Source organism: Ochotona princeps, chromosome 2 (assembly GCF_030435755.1).
Source record: "Ochotona princeps isolate mOchPri1 chromosome 2, mOchPri1.hap1, whole genome shotgun sequence".
Taxonomy (NCBI): Eukaryota; Metazoa; Chordata; class Mammalia; order Lagomorpha; family Ochotonidae; genus Ochotona; species Ochotona princeps.
Window position 1 is genome coordinate 46,039,371 of NC_080833.1, and position 21,999 is coordinate 46,061,369.

The following is a 21,999-nucleotide window of genomic DNA, read 5'->3' on the forward strand; positions in this document are numbered from 1 at the left end:
CATGTCAGACTCAAAAAAAAATCAGTTAAAAATGACAAGGTGGCCAAATTTCATGAAATGAATGGGACTAAACAACCTACGAAATTTGTAGTTTCATTTCCGCAGGTGTTAAGAAATGAAGATAAAAGTGAATAAAATAGGATGCATTCATAACTTTTACAAAAAAGGCTTAGCAAAATATTTCATAGCAATAGATGCTCTTACCAACGAATACATATAGTGATTCAAGTGAGTCAATGATTAAATAATAAAGGAGTATTACCACAAGGATGAGAATCATTTCTTTCCCTCATTCATATTTAATCCAAGACAGAACATACAGCGTTTGAACAGTACCTTGAGTTTCATCATGGAGTCTTGACATAACTTGTCTCCCCGAGCTGCGGACACTTCATCGATCCCGATCAGTTTGGCTTTGTACCGGACCCCTTCACCTTTAAACCTCTTTATCAAAGTGGCTTCACTGCGATCCTGTCCTAAAATCAGAGAAAAACAGATTCAGGCAGGAAGTTGTTTAGCTCTTATCGGATTTAAGTAGCTACAATTCCACTGTTTGCTTTCTGATTCCACCTACCTTTCAAGAAAGTTAAATCATTGGACCCTGGGAAAAAATTAACAATAATACATCTAGATGTACTCTCTAAGAATTAAAATCGTAAGGCGAATATTTCTTGCTTCTGAGCCTCAGTTTCCTCAGGCATAAAAAGAAAATTAAAAATATAATCACCCCAATGTTGCAGTAACATAAATAAATCAAGTAATATGTGCAAAGCATTTAATTCAGTTTGTGGTACTCATTCAACTAATGATAGTCACTCACTAAAAGTTCACATCCAAATTCCTGTAGATCAGTATTAGAACTGACTCTCCTATGTTTCAGATATTTCACAATACCTTGGCCAGGGTCCAAGACACTTCTGACACCCAATGCCATGAGTTGTTTTATAGTCATACTCCAGAATAATCAGTATGTATCAAGTAATAACCTAGGGACCATTATTTTCTAATAATTATTTTCTAATAATGCATGTGTTTAGGGAAATAGGCTTCCCAAACACTTGGAAGATGGTGACCACATGTTGCAACAGACTCTCTCAATGATTAACATAATATTTTGCTATGATATAATCAAGAATTCAATCATACCCATATAATGTAAGGATATTAAAGCTGCTGTGAACTGAGCAAACGCTTTAAATGGAATGTTTTGTCTGTTTTATCCCCACTTTTCAGATGATGAAAATGAGGCTAACAGCATTCAGGTAGCCACTGCAAGTCTACACAATAAGAAATAGATAAGACAGGTATGTAGGAATTCAAATCCCTCTCCACCCTCATCATGCTTCACCTGTTAGAGGGCTGGCGATTGCACATACACTTCAAAACCAGAATGTACTGGCCTTCTTACATTCATCCCTCAGAATATTAAGACCATTAACTCCTGATTTCTTCTCTTTCATATCTTCCCTCATTCATCAGAAATTTACGGCTGAGCATATTAGAGATAATTCAGCTCATTTCCTTTCATCTATCTGATGTGTAAAATAAGGCTTTTCTTTACTGTGAGGCTGAGAATTACCTAAGATCGTGCTTAAAATAGAAAGCACATCAGCAATAGCTAAGGATGGCAAAGAGCTTTTCTATTGACAAAGCAAGATTTCCATTTCATTCATTTACTCAACCATCTCTTATAAAGTATGTGACTTGTGCCAAATGCTTATGGGCAAGAGAAAAAGTAGACAAAGTCGGTACCCTTACAAGCTCAAGTTTTCATGATTGTAAATAAAAATGTATTGTACGTCATAGTAGGTATATAAGAAGGTTCAAGTTTTAGAAAGAGATAGCTTCATTTCAAATGATAGTGCCTTTGCTTATAAGACAATTAAATTCTTCAGAGACTAAGTTCTTCATCTATTGAGTGATGGCAAAGTATCTACTTTAGACATCCAGTATCAATAGTAAATTTGGTGAGATAATACGGTAAGTTTTCTACAAGTGGTTGTAGTTGCCACTGTTATCACTATACAAAGCTTATATGTTCTGGGAGGTGAGAGGCAGAGAAAGAATGCCTACAATGTCAGTCTTGGACCTCCGGCTTATTTGTCCCAATTGGTGTTCTTTTTCACTGGATCCTTGTGAGTTCCAACACAGCAAAGCCTTTTAATAATATCCCATAAGGCTAATAGAATGCATAAGTGACTGCTCAGAAACTATACTTGTTGTAAAAATTAAACTTTGTGGCTCTGAGAAGGCAGATATCACAGACAACAGCTAAGAACTAAGAGAACATGCATCATGATAAATCTTACCTATAAACATCTAGCTAAACAACAAGGTCCTTGGTCATCTCTCTCTCTCGCTCGCTCTCTCTCTCTCTCTCTAAGCACGCAGTGTTCAATACAAGTGATCTAGGCTGCTTCTAGGATTTTCTTTTTTTTCTTTTTTTTTATTATATTTGACAATCTTTACATAGTTAATTGCGGTAAAAAGGTTCAGGGGCTATAGGGAAGTGGGTAAGACTATTTTTAAAAATGTTACCCTATGCTATTGCAAGTACCATTATTTAATCTCCTCAACATATTTGGTCACTAATTACCCAGTTACTAATATCATTCCTTTAACCACTAGGATTCCCCTAGACAGTCTATTGTAGCAATATCAGGTAACCTTTATCACAAAGCATGATGTATGCATCAACTTGTTTAACCCACAAAAAATATTAGAGGTATATACTGTTTATTATACAGTTTTCACAGGTAAAGATTGAAATTGACGATGTAAGAGGCCACAAAACTTATCCATATGCATTGAGTAGGATATTTCTGATGGTTTTGATGACAGAGCCTTTCAGTGGCTTGCATGTCTTTTGTGCATGCAAGCTTGCTCTCTTAACCACTGTGCATAACAGCTTCTCATTCGCCCAACTGCTGCATAAAACTTTACTTTGATCTCATGCTAAAACTAAACTGGCCCGCATCTGCTAAAACTCAATGCAATGTCAGCATTAGAATTCCCCTGAGGGGATGGAGCAAAAAGTTGAAAATGGACCCAATGGCTTCTAGACACCATTCATTGTCTAGTGAGTCAAACACAGAGACAGACTTAAGAAACATCCGTCAGGGCACAGAAATCTGACAATGAGAAAGATTCATAAGAGGGGTCAGAGCCAGATCAGGTGAATAAGGGCAGAGATTAATAAGAAAATATTAGTCCATTTAGGGGAATTCAGGGAGCTCGATTTAGCTTAGGACCCAGGGCCAAGCTAATTTGTGTGAAGGGCACTTATGCAGTAGATAATCTAGATTCTCATTAAATACTCCACCATTAAAAGGGCAATTTTTCATGAGCACATCCTGAGTAACGTCTCAGCTATATTAGTTAAGAAATAAATAACAAATGCCACAACCAAAAGATTACAAATCCAACCAAGGTATCCACAAATGGAAGACGTAAGGAATAGGGTCAGTATTCATGCATCCTTGGTTATGAATCCCAGCCTATTTTGCTAAAGGCATCCATGATCCTGCTTTTTAGAATAGACCAAAGAAAAACCATGTGTTCAATAAAGACAGATCATCAACTGGTCACTATTTCTGAGGCCTTTACAATGTCAGTTACAATGCCATGGGTTTTCCAAGAAATTTCTGTTTTAATGTGCTGTAATCTTCACATCTGCTCTTAGCATCAGGCTCCGTAACAAGCACCGTTTTACAGAAAACACTTCCAAAGCCAAATATGTTAACATCAACGCACGGATTTTTAAAATAAAAATTTTAATATTATAAAGAGAACACACTTTGTGCATCCAATAAAACAATCACACTTCCCTTGCTCTGCCTCCACTCCATATCCTCCATTCTGCTTCTCCTCTACTCATCAGTTTTTTCAAAGCTATAGTTTTAACTCATACATGTACAGGGTTAATTTTCTAGTAATACTACTCAACAAGTAAGAAATAGGAAGACTACGTTTTCACAGGAGTATAAACAAGGGCTGAAAAGGACAAACAGCAACACAAAATGTTCATGTTCATTTTACTGTACATATTTTTGTATTATATTACTATCACATTTCACAAAACAACACTGCCTTTGGGGATAAGCTTATTTTACTAAACAGAGTTTGAATTTTTAAATAAAAGCTTTACTGAGATATAATTCACATATCACAAAGTTCACCTTTTTAAAGCAAAGAGTTTAGTGGTTTTAGTAAAAAGACTTAAATATGCCACTTAATTTTGTAATGTTTCCTCACCACCCCAAAAAACAGCACTGTGCCCATTAGCTGTCATTCCCCATTCACTCACTCCCTCTAGCACTAGTCAACCTCTTAACCGCTTGCTCTCTCCATGGAGTTTCCTATTCTAGACATTTTAGACTGTTAGGATGGATTTTGTGTGTGCGTGCCTAGCATATTTTACTCAACAACATCTTTGAGCTTCACAGTGTCAGTATCAATCTATTCTTCTAAATATTACTCTATTGTGTGATCATACTGCCATAGATACTGGACATTTATGCTGTTTTTGTTTTACACTACTATAAGGATTGCTGCTATGAATATTCATATCAACATTCTGAAGTGAATGTATTTTTAAAGGTTTATTAATTTTTACTGAAAAAGGCATACTTTACAGAGAGAAGGAGAGACAAAGAGAAAAGTCCTCCATCTGCTGGTTCACTCCCTATGTGTCTGCAATGACCAGGGGTAAGCCAAGCTGAAGCCAGAAGCCAGGAGTTTGTTCTGCGTCTGCAAAATGAGTGCAGGGTCCCAAGAACTTGGGTCGTCCTCCATTGCTTTCCTAAGCAACACACAAGATGCTGAATGGGAAGTGAAGCAGCCAGGACATGAACCAGTGCCCATACAGAATCCCAGCACTTGAATGGGCAGGGTTAGCCAGTTGAGTCATTGTGTCTGGTCCTTGAATGTATTTTAAAATATTTTTGGGTTATACCTAAAAGTGGAATTTTGGGTCATCTAAAACTCTTTATTTTTTTAACTTTTTGAGGAGCTGACAAGATATTTTTTCCAGAATGATTGAACCATCTCATAATCCAACCAACAAAGTATAAGGCTTCCAAATATTGCCTCAGCTGTTCTTCACAGCATCTGTTATTTTCCCTCCTTAGCCATCCTTGTGAGTGTTAAGTGATATCTCACTTTGGTTTTCATTTGTATGTTCCTAAAAACTCAAATCTTTATGCTCTGTGTGCTCCTTGCACATCTGCATATCTTCTTTGGAGATGTATTATTCAAATTCTAGATCTCAGTCTGTAGCTAGGTCATGCAAAAGGTCATGGCTCTAACCACTAGGCATGGCACTTCCCAAGACGGCACTCAGGAACAGTGATAGCATTTATCACTTTTCCTTTATGCCACAGTAATTTTAATAGCTGTTTGACAGAACCTAGATTAGACTGGCAGGATCTCTCCCTTTTAAGACAAATATTTTATAAGCAGATGCTCAGTCTTCTCAGAGTTCTTCTCATTTAATTCACATTGCAGAAATGAGGCATTGTTATTGTTTGATGGATGATGAAATTTCACCGGAGAAGAAACAAAAACTATTTCCTGTTGAACTGGGAACAGACTCTCACCCTATACTACTGCTACTTCCATTTGGGAGCCCAATCAGCTTTATTGTAGAGAAAGTGTGTTCTAGATTCAGATTAACTAAATTCAAATCCCAACTCTTTAAGCCACTCCTCTAGTTCGGTTACAATGGGAAGTTGTCTACATGTCTGCCACCAGGTACTTATCTGTTTAGTGCAGGTAACAACAGTTGTTGCCACACAGGGTCCCTATGAATATTAAATACATGGCACAGAGACGCACACAGGATACTGTCTTACAAACAACAAGTGCTTAGTTAATGTGTTAATGTTACTTGGCTGATTACACTTGCAGTTCATCTAAGCCTGTTCTAATTTTATTCTTGTGTCTTGACACCATTGCTACCTCATTGCTCTAACAAACATACTAGTTTGGATTGCTAGGTTACCATTTCTATATAACTCTCCCTCAGTCTTTGTTGTTCTGGGTACTCTGCTAGCCTCCAGCAGTACTCAGTGTACAAAGGTAGTCTCTTCTGTTTGGAGGAAGCTACATTTCAGCAGAGGTCACACACGGGCAAATACAGAGCTCAACAGAATGCAACCAGGGCCTGGATGCCATTCAGAATGAAGACAAAAGAAATCGTTCCTATTGGATGAGAAGCAGATAGTACAGAGCTATAGAGAGCAGGTGACATTTGAGTCAGGCCTTATGAGAAAGCAAGGGTTTAATATGTAAAGAAGTATGGGGCAAGCCTTCTAGAGGAATAAAACGTCAAATCTCGAATGATCAAATGAGACTGTTTTTCAAACCCAGCTACAGTTTGTTGCTTTGTAAAGGGAATTTATTTATTTTCATTTTATTTTGAAAAGCATAGTGAGAGAGAGCAAAAGAGAATGAGCAAACAAGAGAGAGACAGAGAAACAGAGATTAATATTGTATTTACTGCTTCACTCCCCAAATGGCTACAACAGCCAGGATGAGGTGAGGCTAGAGCCAGGAGTTAGCCAGGAACTCAGTAGGACTCTCCCACAGGCGTAGCAGGGATCCAAGTACTTGAGCTGTCACCTCGTACCTCCCAGCATGTGCACCAGCAGCAAACGGGAATGGAAGTGTAGCCAGGAAATGTTTTCTGTATTGGATATAGGTGTCCCAAGTGGTGTCTTAACCACTGTGTCAATCAGTAGCCTCAACCCTAGCCAAGGCTATTTACTTGAAATTGAGTTCATTTGAGAACTTCCTTGGAAGCTCTTAAAGGCAGCACCCCACGGATTTTGGTTAGATTATTCTGGGATTACTCAGAGTCAATCAATGTGCCTGCAAACATAATGTCAGAGCCTATGAATAGATGGATGTTAAAAGTTTAGAGGGACCACACAAGCACTTGTGTCTTGGGAACCACAATGATGCTTCAGAGGCTTTGTTCATTGGGACGCAAGAACTATTATGGACCTAGGTTTGCTATGAGATTTAGACCAAAATAATACTGCAGCAAAATTTGGATAAACAGAAGATTCTCATTAACTGACTGACCAATTCATTCACTTGTTTGATATTATTGAAACTCTATGCTCTAAATTACTGCAGATTAAGCAGTGGATCACATGCACAGACAACTCAATATTCATGGAACCTCCATTGTAGCAGACAGTATAATGTAGCTTTGCTATGATTTTTAAATTGTAACATAATGAAAATCACCAGTGGAAACAACAGCAATGACAGATTAATAAATCCCATCCAACAATATGATTTAGTTCCAGGTAGAAAGACCCAGTAGACTGAATTGATTCAGATGTAGTAATCCTAAAAGATCACAGAGAGCAGTGCTTGAGGATCTAGAGTAATTCTTGCAAGATATTTGTCAAACTGAGGTCTTCAGCATGACAGTTTCCAAAATTTTGGAATTATTTGGGGTTTTCAAATTGTGAAGGGAAACATGTTATTACTAATAATATTCCTCAAACATATATTCATGGATGTCAATGCTCTCCCTAAAAGTCTGAGAATTTCTTCTTCATGTTTAAAAAAGGATCTCCTTAAGCTCAACAAATGTTTCTGGGGCATCTAATGTGGGTGGCTGGGGGTTCGTGTACCTGGGGGACAGGATGTGAGGGCAGGAGAATGTGACATACACCTCATTACTCTTGTCCTACTGAATTCAAAAGGAAGGAAAATTCACAGAATCCTTTGAAGATTTCTGCTCTGATATACATATTTCACTTACTTTCTTAAACAAATAACAGTAATTAGCAGCAACTTTTTCAATGATCAATCGATCTATCTATCGATCTATCTATCTATCTATCTACCTACCTGGCACAATCACACAGAGAGGCAGAGACAGGAATTCTCTGCCCATTGGTTTCCTCTCCAAGTGCCCCACATAGCTGAGCCAAAGAGGATCTAAGAACTCCATTTAGTTGATGGCTGGAACCCAAGTACTTGAGTCATCACCTGATGCCTCCAAGGCACATTACGAGGGAGGTTTATCAGAAGCATGGAGGGGCCAGGGCTCAAACTGGCACTCTGATACGGGATACGGGCTTCCCAAGAGGCTGTGGAGCCCACTGTGCCACCATGCCTGCATCCTGTCAGAAATGTTAATCCCAAGCTCCATTATGAGAACTGAACTTACAACACAGCAATAATTTGATTCCAAAGATCATATAGTTGCCTGGAAACCAAAGACTTTGAGAGCAAAGCAATAATGAGCCCAGAAGTACAGATGGTTTAAATTTGGGTGAGGTCTCTGTTATTACAAGTTCACCAACATACACAATTCCTACGCCCCAGTGACTGCTTCTAGGCAGAGGATAGTCACAAAATGCTGCTAAGTGCTCGCCACCTGCTATAATTTGGATATGGTTTGTGTAGGTCCTCCACTGAAATTTTCACATGTTGGAAGCTTGGTGTTCAGGGTGGGCTGGCAGATGGTGTGGATTCAAATGGTGTGGCCTCACAGGAAGTGTCACCATGGGTACTTCGATTGAAGGTCTGATAGAGTCTGCTGGAACCCTGTTCCTTTCTCTCAAGAGGGCTACAAAAGGGTAAATCTTGTTGAGCAGCTCTCTTTGGCTCCCAGTCTCTGCTTCCTGGCTGACCAAGTGACTATCCCTCCAATATCCTCTGGCAGCTCTGAACGACTAAATCAATGGGTGCACCTGATCTTAGACTGGGGTCATCAAAACAGTAAGCTGAAATAAACCGTCCTGCTACCTAAGAAGTTCCCTTTTGTATTTTAGTCAAAGTAACATTAAGCTAACACGGTACATTATCCAGCTTCAGCTTTTTTTGCTAGAGTGAAGAAAATACACTAATATATCTGGTGTGATAATGCAACTAAAGTTTGAATAGTCTTCCTATGCGCCACTAAAACACTTTATATATCCCAGTTTATTGTGATAGAAAAGATCTTGTGTGGTTATTGTCTGCATTTTATATCAGCAAACAGAAATTCAGAGAGGACTTGCTATGAGGACACATCTTAGGTTACTACTAGAGCCAGGACATAAACCCTGGCTTTTTTAACCCCTCAGAAATGGGTCTCCAGGGTATTTCCTATTGTTTTCATCAAATATCTCCATTAATAGCATGTTTTTGATAATATACCTAGAAAATATGATATTTCTGCATGAATCTATATACATAGACCACTGACTTCATATATATATCTTTCTCAATCTTGTTTTTTCTACAAACATTTTATCTGAAAAGCAAACATAATCAGATGTCTTCTATTTTCCTGTCCCAATATGTTGTCTTGTATAACTCAGAGGATAATTTCATTTCACAGTGTTTCCTGCAGATTTTTCTGAATGAGATAAAAGCAGTTTTAAAAATCCTCAGGGAATCATAGCACAAGGACAATCACAATAAGGTATTTGTGTTTTCCTGGAACCATCCATTCTGACCATCAGAGTGGATCCCAGGGTATTTCAGAGGCTGTGGGTAGTGGGGTGCAGTGATGAGGGAGGGGAAGAGCAGGTGTTACTCAGTGTCTAGAAGCATCAAGGAGTCGCACATTGTACCTCTACTGCCAGGCTTTAACCCATGATCCACAGTGGCCTCAAAAGGACATGCTCCAAATGCCACCTTACCCCACACTACCTTGTCTGAGATCAGGTCCTTCTGCTCAGCTGCATGGCACCCTTGCCTCTCACTCACACCTCCTTTCTGGTCCCCAATACCTGTGAGGCTTCTCTATGCCTCACTTTTGCCCTTATTATATCATGTATAACTTACCTTGTCTCCTTGATCAGTATTTCAAGATTAGGTTTAAGTGTAGCCTCTGCTATGAGGGTTTTGTTTTATAAAGCAAGCCCTTCTTCTTATCCCCTACTCTTCACCAACTAAAATTCTCTCCTCAGTAGCTCCTACAAGTTCCTCAACATTGACCGGGTCACTGGGTAATTCATCCACCCCATTTGGGTCAATCGTTGCTCATTTTTCACATGCTCCTTCACAGTGGTTATTACCCACATCTTTGGACATGCCCTGCTCTATGCCTTTGTGCTGTTCTTTGTGCCGGGCATAGAGTGCCCATGCCTGTCTTTCCTGTCCCTCCCATTCACAGCTAAGAGCTCAGTGCAGGATTCCTTGTCCACAGAGTAGTCTGTCAGAAACCCCTGCACATGTTCCCACAGTATGCTTTTTATAATTCCTTTATATCCTTAAAGCAAATTAGCGTAATCTGTGATATTCTGTTAACCCCATAAAGGCAAAGACTTGACAACTATATCCCTCTGCCTCTCTTTTCCTTAAGACATGGAGGTACTTTCATTTGTCCTCTTGCAGCACTGGTACAGCCTTTATAACACTTCACTGACTGTGTTTTCTATCTCCTTCGTACTCAAAGTTTATGAGGGTTGAACATGTGGTTGATTCTACTGTCTTTTTCTAATTTTTAAAAACAATTTATCCATTTTTATTGGAGAGGCTTATTGGAAAGGCAGATGTATAGAGAAGAGACACAGAGAAAGATCTTCCAACTGTTGTTCACATTTCAAATAGCCGCAATGGCCAGAGTTGAGCTGAGTTGAAGCCAGGAGCCAAGAACTTCTTCTGGATCTCCTACCTAAGTACAGGGTTCCAAGAACTTGAGTCATCTTCCACTGCTTTCTCAGGCCATAAGCAGGGAGCTGGATTTAAAGTGGAGCAGCTGGGACACAAACTGATGCCCCTATGGAATGCCAGCCCCTGCAGGCAGAGGATTAGCCAGTTAGCTGTCATGCTGGTCTCCTACTGTGTCTCCTCATGTTAGCACAATGCTTGACACACAGCAGCAGGCACACTGCACAAAGGAGTTTATTTTATTTTATTTCCTTGGCAGGTAGAGAGTTAAACAGCTGGACAGAGAGAGAACACTCATCTATTTATTGATTCTGTCCCCTGTAGATCACAACAGCTGAGACTGAGCTGGGCGAAAGCTGGGAGCTGGGAACTCAACCCAGGCCTTCCTCAAAAGTGCCGTGAACCTAACCACTTGAGCTTACTGCCTGCTAGAGTCTGTATCAGCAAGAAGCTAGATTCACAAGCCAGAGAGCTAGGAGTTGAATCCAGGCATTTCCATGTGGTGCACAGATATCTAAACAGCTGGGCCAAATGCTAGCAATTATTTACTTTTAAGTGACTGGTGGACTTTAGGGATCAGATCACTATGAAAAAGCATCTAGGAGCCATTCAAAACCTCTGGTGTACAGACCCAGTTTCTTCTATTCCATGGCATTTATTCACTTAGTTTTCAAAGAACAAAATTTTTAGTGGAATATAATAAATGCTAACCATAGTTATTTTAATATTGACTTCGCCATTAGAAAACAGTATTTCTCAATCTCATCACAACCTGTTCACCTCCTGCTCTGAGAAGTGCCTATTCTCTGAATTTAAATCAGGCTAGTCTCCCAGGCATTGAACAGGCCTCAAGGATGCTGTCAGGAAGAATAGTAAGTCCCTGACTTGGAGCAGAAGGCCCTGCCAATGTTGAGGGCATGCATTGGAAGTCACCTTGCAGAAGCTTCAACACAGGCAGGCACCACTGTCAGGATTAGGATGGGAAGAAAGCAGGCAATTAGCGTTTTTTATGAGACCAGCAGATTGCCAATAGACTACACTAGAGTCCTTAATAGTCTTCTACTCCACATTGTTGGTAAGACAGTTAATGGCAAAAGAAAAGATATTTCACACTCAACATTATTCATTCTTTCTCTCTCCCACTTGTCATAAATTATAATGAGCACAGTCATTGAAACCCCACAAAACCCAAAATATTATATATTTTTTTCCTAATGTGTTCAATTTGGCTGTGAATTCTTTTAACTTTTGACAGTTACAGCATTTTCCCGTCTAGTAGAGATTGATTCCAAGCATTTCATAGCCCAGGCTGAGTATTCAATTTTGTGTTTTAGATACTTAAACATTTAAATAGGTATCTTGTCAGCTTGGGCTACTGCAACTGAACATCACGATTGGGTGGTTTTAACAAGAGCCATATAGTCTCGTGGTCTTGGAGGCTGACAGAGTCAAGGTTTCAGCAGAGTTGACTCTTGGTGACAGCCTCCTTTTTGGCTTGCAAGTGGGCACTATCTCATCGCTTGTTGAAAAGATCCCTTCTTTCCATATTCATTGAAGAAGGAAGGTTGGCGAGAGCAAGCAAACTCTAAGATGCCTTTATATTCTAAAACCAAAAATCGAATCATGAGGTTTACTCTTCTGAGTTCACACAGAAATATTTGTCTCCCCAAGACATAACCAAATTCTATCACATTGAGAATTAGGGTCTCAACCATACTGGTGGTGATGATGGTGAACAGAAATGTTCAATCTGTAAAACAATGTGGAGGACCAAAATTTGAAGGAGGAATAAGAAGCCAAATGGCACCTGTTCTGTTTCCACAAGTTATGTGATTTTGGTATCATAGCAACCTTTGAGGCAAGGACAGCAATTCATATAGGGGAGGTAAGAGAGTCACACTACTAATGAGGGGCACAATGGAACAACCCTTTGGAGTCAAAGGGTGTTGCTCCTTCCTGCACTCACATGGTACCAGGAGAGTTTGTTGACCCTTTTGTTAAATAGGCTATTCAACCCTGTGGTTATCTGCACTTCTGGCCAGAGTAATCAGAAGGATCACAGGAGATAACAAAGGCTGTACTCTAACACACTCCTGGCACACAGCTGTCATTCAGTAAACACCTATGCCTTCATCATGCCTGAATCCTGTCTTTTATATTAAACTTCAATGGCTCAGAGCTCACCATAACAAAGTCATACACATTAGAGGTAATGGGCCCAGCTGTTTGGGGACTTTTTGGTTGGCTGGGAATAAGGATGCAATTAGGAGCAGGATGTTCCTTCCTAAAGGCAATGAAGAGACCACCTCATGAATTATTAACAGAGAGAGTCTCTCTCCTTCAACACATCTATCTGAATCACAGGTCATCCATCCTGATGATAAGGAACACTTGAAAATGGGGGGGGGGGATTTTTGTCCCCAGACTGTCCAACATCAGTGTGGTATTATGGAAAGAACCCTATTGTGTGTTAGGTTGTCCAAATTCAGAACAGATTGTCAAATCCAGCAGCAGGATAATTTATTTTACTGAGAATTTAAAATTGCAATTATCCAGGTGTTGATTTGCAATGGACAAATAATTACAGATGCTGGCTGTGTGGGAGAGAACGCTGATTTTGTATAATTAACTAGCTGGGTAGTGAGCAGAATAAGAGGAAAAACATACTTAGGGGGCTGTTTGTACGTACGTGGTTTCTGTCATTATTACTAAAAGGTAAACTAATTAAAGAGCTAAAATAATATTCAACTTATGATTCATGCACATATTTTCCTTAAAAAACGTTTCTCTCTGAGACTTCCAAGGAGAGAGCTATACAAAGGGCATGTGGACTTTTACATCTTTTTGTACAGAGCAGAACACTGAGATTCCAGGCTCTATTTTCAGAGTCGCTTGTGAGGGTCTAGGAATCTGCCTGATGAGTCTCCAACATAGCCAGGCTACACCCACTGCATTATAAGGCAGGACTCCTCAGTGGCTCCATGCACATAGCAGCCCAACTCTTGAGTTCTGAGAGTCGATCCTTCTTTCATTTATTTCCCTGACAGAGTTTCCTAGCATTCATTTCTATGAGGTATTTCTTCTGAGTCATTTTGAGTTTAACTTTTAAAGATCTATTCTAAAATAATGTATGACATTTTTAGGAAACTCTTGGTAACACCAACAAATGAGCATTAACCAGATCTGGTTACTACACTCAAAATTAGCTAAACTGGGCCCTAGTTGTAACTCTTTCAACATCATGGTTTCAAGTTTCCCTGAGGAAATCTGAAGAGACGGCCAGGGAAGGTCAGTTGAGGGGGTCTGCTTCAAACTCTAGGTGGGATCTCCCTGCACTGTGCCACAGCAGTTTCACGGGGAAGCATTCTGGCTGGGTGGTTTCTACTAAGGAATCCCTAGATGCATTAAGACCTGACATTTTCTGAATTGTTCACTGTATCTCAAACCATTAAAAATAGTAACTGGGATACATTGGATGTACAACAAATATTAGAAAGTAAGGGGAATTTTCTGATTTTGTTTTCCCAATTTCCAACACCCCCTCTCCTGAACATACAAAAAACACACACCCCAATACAAACATATGGAGTACAAAGTCTCAGATGCTATTACTGAATTTCAGTGACATCAGACTCCCAGCATCTCCTTCAGACAAGCAGAAGACAGTAATAATAATAAAAAAAATCAACCATCCTACGTATGAGGATGTATGAGGACAAAATAAGACACAGGATTAACTTAGTAAAGACACCTGGCAAGGCACAGTACAGGCTTCAAACAACATGCAAGTTCTGTACTGTTTTATTAACCCCTTGCAGTGGCCTTGCATGGCCTGTAGGATTAATCCCTCTTCATAGATGGGGCCTTGAGACTCCAGGAGATAAAACATGGCCCAAGATCACAAAGCCAAGAAAAGCAGATGTAGGAGTGCTGGAAAACAAACACAATTCACTAAAAAGGGTTTTTAAAGAGTGAGGACCTGAAGCTTGAGGCTTGGAAGCTAGTAGGTAGGGCTGGGGAGTGCAAGCATAGGGCACATCTGAATCCACAGTCGTTATGTTTACTTGCACGCTGTCACTCACAACCCATTATAGTTGCAGTGCTGCGTGAATGTAGAAGGGCTGAAGGACCCCCATTAGATAGAACAGAAGAGTCAGGCCTGTAGTCTAAGCAGGCCAGAAAGAAATGAGAAAGATCAGGGTACAGCAGCGACCCTAGTTCTCCACTAGCTTTGCTTCTTCAGAATTTTTTTGACCAAGAGCAAGTTACTTTGATTCCTTGCAAACAGAAATAATGACGATTGTCTTGCAGGATTACCGTAGAAACTGTGCAGCCCTGTGTACAAAGCGCCCACTTCAGTAGTGCAGCTCCGGGTCAGCACTACATAGTATTTTCACCTGCCCTCCTATTAATTGTATACTTCATGCTCACACCCAGTAGCAAAACTGAAACATCCCCCATGTGACATGCTGTTTGTTCTACAACGGCATGTCAGTGATTTGCTTTCCAGGAAATGTCCTCACCTAAAGAACATTGCCTCCCTCCAGGTTGTGCTCCCCTCCTGTTACCCCACACTCCTCTCTGTACTTGCACTCAATCAACCACTGCTGATTAGATGGAGTTCCATGTAAAGGTGCTGACTCCATGGCTCAATGTGACATAGCTGGGTCAATTCAAGAACTCCTGATGGAACAGTCAGATTAGCCAAGCTCTGTATTGCTACCACATCACAGCTGTACTCCTCCCTCTGCCCAGTTGTTTCATCTTCACTCTCCTACTGATGTTGATTCTGAAGGCCTCCGCATAAGCTTCACAGGACAGAACTACACCTCAGCTACTGATTTCCTAGGAATTCCATCCAAGATGGTACAAAAACCAGTGCAATGGAGGCAGAATGATCTGAAACAGATAGGGAGAGAAAAGCCAGACCACTAGGTTTTAACGGCAATCCAAACAGTGAGCCAACACTGAGTGCTCAAATGATGTAAGCTGATGATCTGAGAATATGAAGATAAATTTAGACATAACACTTCGCCACCAAAGAACAGCTCAAAGGCACAATCAACGTGTACTGCTGGGCATTTCTGTGAGTGAGAAGAGTGATTATTGCCCCCACTCCCTTTCAAGGCTCAATCTCGCAAGCACCAGAGCTGGGAGATGCAGTAGAGTTTACCTTCCTGCAGTCTGCAACTCATCCCTCTTTGGCAAAAGCATATGGTAACAGGTTCTGAGCACTCCCAAAATCCAAGGAGCTAAGACTGAAACTGACCTTGTTTACAAATTAAAAATAACAGACATATTTTTAAACATTTTCTATTCCCATTCTTCAAAATGATTGCTTCTTTTTTTAAACTTTCTAATTACAAATGTGTTCAAGGCTTAAAGTTTGAAAAATGCGAAAGGGAAAAGAAGGTGTGGAGGGGAAACCAAAAACTGTATTGTCCCAGGGTATGTGCAATTGCATTCAGTACTGCTTTTCCAAGCTTCTCCCTAAGTATTGGACACACACACACACACAAACACAGACACACACAAAACCACTTTTCAAAAAATAATCACACTCAGTCTGTGGTTTGCTTTTTGTCACGCAGCAATGTACCATATATTTTCTTTCACACTGATAGATTTTTGAACATGATTCTTATCGGCTGTATACTATCCCAACACACAGACAGAGCATATTTTATTAGCCCAGTCCCCTTTTATTAGACAGTTAAGATATTTCCCACCAAAACATGGCAAAGAAATACAATGTTGAGACCTCTTCCTGATGACAATAAGTTGTATCTTCCCTGTAAGCACGCCTGCATGGAGTCTTTCATACTTATCAAAGTTGAAGCTTCATTATTTTCCTCTCCTATCCTCTTGTTCCAGAAAAGCAACAGCTCAAAAACAGATAAATGTGTGAAAACAAATGTAAAATTCACTCAGGAGCAACATGCAATAGCAAAGAAAGGATAGTTGTATGGTTTGGATCATGGAAGAATCCCAAAAGCACTAGACACAATGCCAACACCTGCAGGCAAATAGCAAAGAAGGGGGAAGAAGGAGAATTGAATTTACTCCCCAGCACCAACCTCATGGGCTATAGTGAACAACAGTCAAATTCCTGGTTTGGAGCTCTTACTTAGGCAGAGTTTATATTTCAGCATCTGAAAGCCTGTGCTTGGGCCCAACCGAAGGTTAATTATAACACAAAGGAATAAAGTTTGTATATTCACATGTAGCCTGCAACTGGCTAAGAATTTTTCCTCTCTAGTGTCACAACTTTGCTGGTGTCACCTCCATTAGAAACAAGGGGTTTAAATGGGTATCTCTGCTATCAATTTGTTTGGAGAGTATTTTTGTCAGGCAAGATTATTGTGGACCTGGTAAACTCCGGTGTGAACAAGACTTATACTTTATCTCCCATTGGCCTTTTAAATAAGAGAGATGTGTGTACAATTGATCGATTAAATTATTTCTTTAGCATACAAAGAAGTATTTGTGATGAAGACAACAGAGAGGGCAAATCAATTATTTATTGAGGAGGCTGCAATATAAATTACATTTGATTAAACGCAGAGATAAATCTCGGTGATGGAGGGTTTAAGTGGAATGTGCTGGAAGAGACAGTGACTAAGTGCCCCACGACACTTGCTCATAAAGAATGCAAGGGTACAGATCTAGCATTGACTCTCCTGGATTTCCAGCGTGGACAGTCTAATGTATTCATTCACTCCACAAACGTGCTGGATGCTCACTGGGTGCCAATCACTAGTTCAGGTGCCTGGGCATAGTCTTAAAATCAGAGTGGGGGGGGTTGAGAAAGGAAAAGAGAGAGAGTGCTTCTGCTCTTTTCAAGCTTTAATCCCAAACAAGAAAGAAAGAGAATAAGCAGGTAAATAAATAATGAGCAAGATCACTGCAGATAGTGATAAGTGTTATGAAGATGATTAAATGGTTTGATGAAACAAAGAGTGACTGGGACATGGTAGGGCACAATTAATTCAGACAGGCAGATCCATGAAGGCATGTCTGTACAAATGACATTCAGAAGATCTGAACAAGGAAGGGGCAGCTGTGCCAGGAGGGCATGCATTTGACCTGTTTATAAAACAGAAAGGAGGTAAAATGATCAGAGCAGAGCATTGCAGAGGAAATAGGTGGGAAGATTAGGAGGGAGAGGGTGTAGCTTGTGGGTTTGTTACTAAGTTCAAAGGAGAGTTACTGTGAGCTTTCCACTGGAGCATGACTCATATGGTGTCAAGGTTTTTGTTTTTGCTTTGTTTTCTGACCACTTTTCACCAAAAGCAGGAAAAGTAGAGACAGGGGCTAATAATGTAAGAGAGAGATGGGGCAAGGATGACAGAGAAGGTTTCGAGAAGTGATCTGAACCAAAACTTATGTCAGAGGAATAGCATACAGAAATTGTGAAAGAAACAGGAAAAGGAGGAAAGTAGGCACACCTTCTGAGTACCCTTGTGAAAAGTACCCTTGCGGGGCCTGGCACTACGGCCTAGTGGCTAAAGTCCTGACCTTGCAGGCGCCAGCATCCCATATGGTCACTGGTTCTAATCCCAGCAGCTCCACTTCCCATCCTGCTCCCTGCACAAGTCTGGGAAAGCAGTTGAGAACAGCCCAGAGCCTTGGAACTCTGCACCAGTATGGAAGACCTGAAGGAAGTTTTTGGCTCCTGGCTTCAGATCGGCGCAGCACCAGCCACTGCGGTCACTTGGGAAATGAATGAAATGAATCATAGGACGGAAGATCTTCCTCTCTGTCTCTCCTCCTCTCTGTATTTGTGCCTTTCCAATAAATATAAACAAATCTTTGAAAAAAAGAGTACCCTTGTTGTGAAAGGCAAAGCCATATCTCAATAGCAAGTAATCCCAAACAGTGATTGAGACAATGGCTGATGCAGCTGGTGGCATTAATGTTCCACTTAATGCCTCTCATGGGAGACCCAGGATCAAAGGAATATGACTTGTAAATGCTAACTCTTTCATATTTCATTCCACCCTAATGGAACCAGGGCCTAGAGAGGTAGGTGTGTGATGTTTTTTGAGACACCAAATCACATACTGGAGAGCTTGGCTTCAAGTTTTAGCTGTTCTACTTTTTACCCAGCTTCCTGCTAATGTGCACCCTGATAGGCGCTTGGGTCTCTGCTACCAAATGAAAGACATGGATGGAGTCCCCTACTTCTTTGCTTTTACCTGGGCCAAGATATGGCTTTTGTAGGCATTTGGGGAATGAACTAGCAGAAGAACGGGCTCTCTCTCTCTCTTTTCTCTTTTACTCACTTTGTTATTGCTGGTGTTTCATTGACCTACATGAGGGCTGGGACTTGCCTCATTCATCAAGGGGAGACATCTTTTGAGATATCTGCCAAGATCGCCATGATTAAACTGTCAGCTGACTGCCCCCTCTCATGTAGCAGTAGCAGCTCAGTGGCCACATTTATACAATGTGACCTCACCCTCTGGCCCCTCTTAATTGAACCAGATGGCAACACCTGGTCCATGCTATGTTGATTAGAGAGAGTCCCATCAATGGGAATTGAGTATTGAACCACAGAGAGAGGAGTCAATTTTTCCTTGTTATTGGAATTATCACATGTAAATGCAGAATTTAGGATTGTCATCTTTTCCTACTACTGTCCTGGGTAAGAGAAAGCTACTTTTATGCAAAGACAAAGATTAAAAAGATGTTGTGGAAGAAGTGATTGCAGAGACAAAATGTTGCTTCCTACTGATCTCAACATTCAGGGTCTTCTTTTCAGAGGCTCTGCTCATACATGTGCTTCCTTGAGTTCTATGAGAGCACTGCTGCCCTGTTGTATTTGACCCTGCTCAAGTTGATTTTTGTTAATTGCAACTAGAAAATGATCACTGATAACAAGGGAAATTTCTGTCCATCTGATCCTTTGTCCACTGCCCAGTGGCAAAGACATAAGAATCGAAAGCAAGCATCACTAAATGGAATAGATATGGATAGCCATGTCCTAGTTCACTGCTACAGGGATTCTTGTTTCAATCCTCTGTCTCTCCCATTAGCTTCCCACCAGCAATAGAAATGAGACAGAATTTAGGTAGAAGAGATATTCCCCCTGCTTTTATCTCTCATCTCATATGTCAAACTCCATTTTTGTCACCCTCCCCACGTGCCAACGGCTTACTACTCAATGAGTTAAATATATGAGAGTCAGTTATCTCCCAAGGAATTTCTTTTTATCTCCTTTTGCACATAAGGACAGGCAGGTCATTTTGATCTGAATCTCACACATGCCCTGCTCATATTGACAAGGGACATCCTTCCCAAAGAACCCAACATTGTCCATATGCACAATCTTAACTCTTCTTAGACCACTGTAGCCATTTGCCAGGGAGAAAGGTGACAAATTTGAATAATTAGCCCTAAGAGGTAAAACAATAGTGGAAAAGAGAAATAAGGATGAGGTCCTTTCAGTTGAATTCTGGCAACATTTTGTAAGCAGCTTTTATGTGACTGACATTGACAAAGAGCTTGGAGTGCCATTTATTAATCATCTACTATATTCCAGGCAAAATGATAGACATTTTCACATACAGTGCTCTTCATTTAGCCTGAAAGACAAATTCCAAGATCTTCTAAGAGGTGTCATGATTTCACTCTATGCAGAGGGAGGAAATAGGAGTTTGAAGTTAGGAAATCTGCCGAGAAGTCATGTTTCCAGTAAAGACATGGGATTCATCTAAGACTCACTACAGCTATGTCTAAAAAAATGTATGTTCTCTGGAGGCTCTATGCTTTCTAGCTGTGGAGATAAGCAAGATGGAAGTACCCACATTAAGATGTCTGTAGTCAAGCTGCTAACCATAAAAGAATAAATTCTGATAAATGAGGGCACCAATACACAAAGTGAGCACGAGAACAGGGCAGAATTTCTGCGCATGCATCAGAGTTGACTGGGTACATACTTCAGTGTATGACTTGGGGATATAACGGATGCCAGAGTCAACTCTTAAAAGAATCCCAACAGAAATATTCATTGTTGTGCTTAGTATGACCCAGGGAAGCAAACAGTAATTAAACACCATAACTGGGGATCAAATATATCCTACTACAGAACCACCAGTGGTCCTATAAGGTAGATATTACATCATGGGAAAATCTAATTCTTCATAAAAGTAAGATAAAGCTCACAGTAGGTAACTTCACTTATACTATGTCCATCTTGTTGCCAATTAATTGAAATCCAGGTCACTCTGACTTCAGAAGATACATACATTTTCATTATTAGACTATAAATTTCAAAGAAGTGACAGATGAAAAGGAAAAAAAATGCAGGAAGAGAGAAAGGAGTTGTGAGGGAGAAGACAAAAGGGGAAGAGGAAATGAGGGAGTTGGAGGAAACAGAAGAGGAAGAGGAGGGAGAAGAGGAAAGGGACAGGAGGAGGAGAAACAAATCACAAGGAGTTTGGATACCTTCTGCTAATTAACAATCAAGTTCATGTAGTGATACAACAAACATCTGAAAATCCAAATAAGAAACTCAACATTTGGAACAACAGGAATTGTGGCACAGGTTGGTCTAAAATAGTGTCTATATTATATGGAACAAGATCATAAAGGTTTTAAGAAAGATTACTCTGAACCAATATCCTCCAAGGATGTTTTGAAGTAGAAGTGTCACTGAAGCTAGGTCTCATAATACATATGATATGAGAGCATATATAATTGTTCTACATTATCAGCATGTCTCATGAGATAGGAATGATTCTGAACACATTGTGGATGATGTTATGTACAGAAAAGACATTCAAAGAGAAGCATGGAATGCTCAAAGCCAGTGACTAAGGAAAAAGGTATTTTTCATATTATTATTTATTGGAAAGATAAATTTACAGAGGGAAAGAGACAGAGGGATAGATCTTTCATCTCTTAGCTCACTCCCCAAATGGCCACAATGGCCGGAACTTAGCCAAACCAAAGCCAGGAGCCAGGAGCTTCTTCCTGATCTTCCACACAGGTGCAGGGTCGCAAGGCTTTGGGCCATCCTCCTCTGTTTTCCTAGGCCATAATGAGGAAGCTGGATAGGAAGTAGAGCATCAAGGATACAAACTGATACCCATATGGGATCCCAGCACTTGGCAGTGAATAATTACTGAGTAAGCAATCAATCCAGGCCAGAGAGGAACACTTCATTCAGAAGCGATCTGAATTCCACTTCAATATCTCTCCAGGTGTGAAGGATGCTTTGTTCAGAGATTTTACATTACAACAAGATCAGAACTAAAATATGTAAAAAGTAAGTCTGGTTGAGATAAGGAGAGCTAGGGCTGAAAATTATCAATACTTTGGCCTCTCTTTTAGGTCTACGGTCACTGAAACATGGAAAATCTAAGGTGA

General features: G+C 40.3%; 1 protein-coding gene across 9 annotated transcripts in view; it reads right to left on the reverse strand.

Annotated features, from left to right (window-relative positions):
- Positions 1-21,999, reverse strand: part of DAB1 (DAB adaptor protein 1) — a 409,353-nt gene that overhangs the window by 148,369 nt on the left and 238,985 nt on the right. For all 9 annotated transcript variants that reach the window (XM_058656380.1, XM_058656404.1, XM_058656398.1 and 6 more), the window contains exon 3: positions 337-476. In XM_058656380.1, the coding sequence (XP_058512363.1) occupies positions 337-476 (140 nt within the window). The remainder of the gene's footprint in view (positions 1-336; positions 477-21,999) is intronic.